General features: G+C 40.8%; 1 protein-coding gene across 1 annotated transcript in view; it reads right to left on the bottom strand.

Annotated features, from left to right (window-relative positions):
• Nucleotides 1-1,464: 1,464 nt before the first annotated feature.
• daw1 (dynein assembly factor with WDR repeat domains 1) overlaps nucleotides 1,465-6,000 on the bottom strand; it is a 55,580-nt gene continuing 51,044 nt past the window's right edge. The window contains exons 12-13 of the mRNA XM_060834098.1: nucleotides 2,333-2,495; nucleotides 1,465-1,499 (exon numbers count right to left, since the gene is read on the bottom strand). Of these exons, the coding sequence (XP_060690081.1) occupies nucleotides 1,465-1,499; nucleotides 2,333-2,495 (198 nt within the window). The remainder of the gene's footprint in view (nucleotides 1,500-2,332; nucleotides 2,496-6,000) is intronic.

Raw genomic sequence — 6,000 nt, 5'->3', positions numbered from 1 at the left:
TAAACCTGTTGGACTATAACCTGGTGTTGCGTGATTTTTAACTGTATCCAAAAGATGGCAGCTTTGACAATGCAGCATTCTGTCAACACTGCATTAGTCTGCCAAACTAGATTTTTGAGCTCAAGTTTCTGGAATGGGACTTCATTCCAGAATATTGTGACTCAGAAGCAAGAGAGCTAACAACCAACTGAGCAATCGCTCTTTTTAAAAAGTTTTTCGAACAATTAATTGGTGAGTGTGTCACAGAAGAACATTTAGTCTGAAAAGGTCACTAATGCTCAGGAAAAGGCTTCAATCAATCAATCTTTCGCTTCCTGATGCAGTTCAGCCAAATTCCAGTAGAGGTAAGCACAAAGAGTTTTTTTTAATTGGAACAATTTGTTGTGATGTAGAAAAATATTACAAATATTAAATTGAAGCAAAAGTTCCTTTGCAGTTGCCAAAGATAATGTAGTTCCAAGTCTGCCTCCCTGTACAGCTGTGATTAATTTTCACATTCTATGAAGTAAACAAGAAAATAAACTGTTTGCATTTCTAAATATTGAAAATTTAATGTGCAGCAATAAAAATATCAAGTTGGTTTTCGATGACAACATTACTATGAATGTGGGAAGAACCAATAAAGTTCATCTTCAACTTATCACATGCAACCATTGTGCTTTTACAATGCAGAACAAATGCACACTCTTAAAATTGGCCCTCAGTTGGTGACTATACATGAAGGGAAGCTGTGAATGAGTTCCTTGTGATTTTCCACTTCTTAATTTTAAGACTAGGAAAAGCCTGTGATTTGTTACTTAAACAGCTGGTAAGCGAGATTCCCTGCTGGAGCATGCATTCATAAACATTGAAAATCGGTCGTAACTGTTTTCTAATTAGCTTTGGATATCATTGTGGGTAGGATTAAAGAAGACAGCATGACATCTAAATGAAGAACTCCTAGTTATATTTTTATTTTGTAAACAAATTGAAGGAGGTTTGGATGGTTAGCTACTAAGGCATAATACTTCAGAGTAATTGTGGTACTTTATGAAAGTATTGAATTTATTTGCAATAACTCAATGATCAAACACTATCAAATATAGTTTTTTAATATTTGCAAATTTCAGAACTGTTAAAACATGTATTAACCACATTAAAGCTTTAAATTCTAACGAACCTTGGTAAAAAGGAAAAAAAAAACAAATTGTTGTGGTTTTAGAGCTTTGTTGCAGTTAGAAGTGCAGCTCATACTTTATCAAAGAGGATTCTCTGCTGAGCTGACGTATCTTATTTGGTACTACTTTGCAATAACATTTTACACAACAAAGAAACTGAACATGTTGCTTTGATATTTTTATAGAAGTCCTTTGAGACGATGAATGTCTGAAATAGTATAGACTCTACTTTAGAACAACATAACAGCAGTCTTCGATGTTTATCGGTGTGAATTTACAAAGTTAGCTTTCATGACTCCATCTTTATTCACCGCCATATTCTGCAAGTGTTATCCTTGCTTCCTGTATTACAACAAAAAGAATAAAATCATTTTTCCTCCAGCAAAAAAAGCCAAATGATTTAAAAAACATTTAAGAATTATAGTGGAAATCAAATGTATTCTTAAATAAATTATTTATTTTTTGAACTTGTACTAATTAATCTTATATACAAGTTGAATACTGTAAGTGAACACTGGTCTATTCAGCTCACAGACCAGGCTGGTGACCCTGAATCAAGAACAATAAAAACCAAATTTACACCAAATGAGACAATATTTAAAATAAATATTTTATCCATATTAGGCGGTGATTTGAAGGATGCAATCTAATAGAGAATTGAATAGTTTGCTTGTCTCAACTGGCTCAATGTAAAGGACCTGTCTTTCCACTACTGATCAAGTTCAGGTAAAAAAGAAAATGAAAAACCTGCATTTCTACAACACTTTTCATGACAACTAGATACCTCAAAACTAATGAAATACTTTTGACATGTAGTCACTTTTGAAATGTAGGACATATTAGTGGATCAATAAAGACGTACAGTTCAAACTTTCCTGCACCATTAATTAGGAAAGAACCTTGTTGTGCTTTCTAGGGGCATAGGAAGGAGCAGAAAAAAAAAAGACATTCTTGGAATCATCCAGCATATAGAGACTATTCAGCCCATTGTGCCTGGGCTAACATTTTGGAACAGCTATCAATTTACTTCCCTGATCTGATCCCATAGCTTGCAAGGTTTTCTTTCGAAGTATATATTCACTTTCCTTTTGAAAGTTACTATTAAATTTGCTTTTATTATCATGACGGCAAAGAAATTAACATTAATATTATTCAATTATCCTTTCATATAATACCTGTGATGATGGCATTCCCTTCATAGTTAAAAGCACATGAAAAAATTTCATCAGTATGACCTTCTAACACCTGAAGGCACTGGCCTGTGCGAGGATCCCAGAGCCTGGATGTCTTATCAGAACTGCCAGTAAGAATGCGACTGCCCTGAGGATTGAAACAAATCTGACAAAAGCACTGCAACGTTAGAACAATATTGCATCCATGTGACTGCAAATACTAACATTGCCAAAAAGACTCTAGATTAACAATGGCATTTTTACAGTTAAAATACAAATGTCATCAAGTCAATCATGTTTTTTTTTAATCATGCTGCTTGGCTTGGTTTGTGAAGACTCCAAGTGGATTTCTTGGAGTTATTTTTTTTTCCCAAGCAACAAGTGTTGCTGTGTATGCCACATAATCCCTGCCTTACCCTCTATGTTCCCCCTAAACTGAGCACTTGCTTACTTCAAGGTTCCACATGGATCATGACATTGACTTTAGGTTCTGGAAGTCCTGTCATGCAGCTGGGGAGAAAATTAGAAAGAGCGCTGCTTAATCCGATAATCCTTGATTCCCTTACTGATTAAAAATCTGTCTCTATTAGTTTTGAGTATACTTAACAATCCAACCTCCACATCCCTCTGTGGGATAGAATTCCACAGATTCACTACCCTGAGACAAAACAAACCTTCATCCAAACTTTGTCCATGTTAATGTATTACCCCAAACCTATGAGCTTTTATAGAAACATAGAAAATAGAGCAGCACATTTGATCTTTCAGGACATTGTTTAAGAAAGGTAGTAAGGACAAGCCAGGGAACTATAGACCAGTGAGCCTGATGTCGGTGGTGGGCATGTTTTGGAGGGAATCTTGAGGGACAGGAGGTACATGCATTTGGAAAGGCAAGGAGTGGTTAGGAATAGTCAACATGGCTTAATGTGTGGGAAATCATGTTTCACAAACTTGATTGAGTTTTTTGATGAAGTAACAAAGAGGATTGATGAGGGCAGAGCGGTAGATGTGATCTATATGGACTTCAGTCAGGCATTTGACAAGGTTCCCCATTGGAGACTGGTGAGCAAGGTTAGATCTCATGGAATACAGGGAGAACAAGTCATCTGGATACAGAACTGGCACAAAGGTAGAAGACAGAGGGTGGTGGAGGGTTGTTTTTCAGACCGGAGGCCTGTGACCAGTGGAGTGCCACAAGGAGTGGTGCAGGGTCTACTACTTTTTGTCATTTCCATAAATGATTTGGATGCAAGCATAAGAGGTACAGTTAGTAAGTTTGCAGATGACACCAAAATTGGAGGTGCAGTGGACAGTGAAGAAGTTTACCTCAGATTACAACGGGATCTTGATCAAATGGGCCAATGGGCTGAGAAGTAGCAGATGGAGTTTAATTCAGACAAATGCGAGGTGCTGCATTTTGGAAAAGCAAATTTTAGCAGGACTTATATACTTAATAGTAAGGCTCTAGGGAGTGTTGCTGAACAAAGAGACCTTGGGGGTGCAGGTTCATAGCTCCTTGAAAGTGGAGTTGCAGGTAGATAGAATAGTGAAGAAGGCATTTGGTATGCTTTCATTTATTGGTCAGAGTATTGAGTACAGGAGTTGGGAGGTCATGTTACGGCGGTACAGGTCATTGGTTAGGCCACTGTTGGAATACCTCCCCACCCCTTTCCACCTTCTGCAAAGACCCTCCGTGACTACCTGGTCAGGTCCATGTCCCCCAACAACCCACCCTCCCGTCCTGGCACCTTCCCCTGCCACCGTGGGAATTGCAAAATGTGCACCCACACCTCCTCCCTCACCTCCATCCAAGGCCCTAAAGGAGCCTTCCACATCCATCAAAGTTTTACCTGCACATCCACTAATATCATTTATTGTATCCGTTGCCCCAGATGCGGTCTCCTCTGCATTGGGGAGACTGGACGCAAACTAGCAGAGCGCTTTAGGGAACATCTCTGGGACACCCGCACCAATCAAACACACCGCCCTGTGGCCCAACATTTCAACTCCCCCTCCCACTCTGCCGAGGACATGAATGTCCTGGGCCTCCTTCACCGCCGCTCCCTCACCACCAGATGCATGGAGGAAGAACACTTCATCTTCCGCCTTGGAATACTTCAACCACAGGACATCAATGTAGACTTCAACATTTCCCCTTTCCCCACCTCACCCCAGTTCCAAACTTCCAGCTCAGCACTGTCCCATGACTTGTCCTACCAGCCTATCTTCTTTTCCACCTATCCACTCCACCCTCCCCCCCCCGACCTATCACCTTCATCCCTTCCCCCACTCACCTATTGTACTCTATGCTACTTTCTCCCCACCCCACCCTCCTCTCACTTATCTCTCCACCCTTCAGGCTCTCTGCCTGTATTCCTGATGAAGGGCTTTTGCCCAAAACGTCAATTTTACTGCTCCTCGGATGCTGCCTGAACTGCTGTGCTTTTCCAGCACCACTCTAATCTAGACTCTGGTTTCCAGCATCTACAGTCCTTGTTTTTACCCACTGTTGGAATATTGCATGCAATTCTGGTCTCCTTCCTATCGGAAAGACGTTGTGAAACTTGAAAGGGTTCAGAAAAGATTTACAAGGATGTTGCCAGGATTGGAGGATTTTAGCTATAGGGAGAGGTTGAATATGCTGGGGCCGTTTTCCCTGGAGCGTCAGAGGGTGAGGAGTGACCTTATAGAGGTTTATAAAATCATGAGGGGCATGGATAGGATAAATTGTTAAGTCTATTCCCTGGTGTGGGGGAATCCAGAACTAGAGGGCACAGGTTTAGGGGGAGAGGGAAAGGATATAAAAGAGACCTAAAAGGCAGCTTTTTCACTCAGAGGATGGTACACGTATAGAATGAGCTGCCAGAGGATGTGGTGGAGGCTGGTACAACTGCAACATTTAAAAGGCATCTGAATGGGTATATGAATAGGAAGGATTTGGAGGGATATGGGCCAGGTGCTGGCAGGTGGGACTAGATTGGGTTGGAATATCTGGTTGACATGGATGAGGTTGACGGAAATGTCTGTTTCCGTGCTGTACATCTTCCTCTGCAGCTCACTCCTTACACGAATCTTCCTCTGTATGGATAAGTTGCCTCTTAGCTCTCTTTTATATCTTTTCCCTTTCACCCTAAACCTACACCCTGTAGTTCTGGACTCCCCCACCCCATGGAAAGACCTTGTCTCTTTACCCTATCCACGCCCCTCGTGATTTTATAAACCTCTTTAAGGTCACCCCACAGTCTCTGACACTCCAGGGAAAACAGCCCCAGCCTATTAAAACTCTCAATGTAGCTCAAATCCTCCAACCCTGGCAACATCCTTGAAAACTTTTCTGAACCGTTTCAAATTTCACAACATCCTTCCAATAGGTTTTCCTCATGTCAGTTCTAGATGGTCTATCCCATTGCCTTAAACTGTGACACCTAATTCTGGTCCCCATAGTCATTAGGTACATCCTTGCATTTCACCTGTCTAGTCCTACTGAAGCCTTCTATGAGATTCCCCTTCAATCTTCTAAACTCCAGTGAATGTAGTCCGAACAAATACATCCTTCTTCACAGGTCAGTCCTGCCGTTTCATGAATCAGTCCGGTTAACCTTTTTTGCATTCCCTCCATAGCCAGAACACCCTTCCTCAGATAAGGAGACCAAAACTGCACAAAACACTCC

The sequence above is a fragment of the Hemiscyllium ocellatum genome, chromosome 13 (assembly GCF_020745735.1).
Source record: "Hemiscyllium ocellatum isolate sHemOce1 chromosome 13, sHemOce1.pat.X.cur, whole genome shotgun sequence".
In the NCBI taxonomy this organism is placed as follows: Eukaryota; Metazoa; Chordata; class Chondrichthyes; order Orectolobiformes; family Hemiscylliidae; genus Hemiscyllium; species Hemiscyllium ocellatum.
Note: the sequence above shows the minus strand (reverse complement) of the source record. Positions and strands in the feature narration are given on the sequence as shown.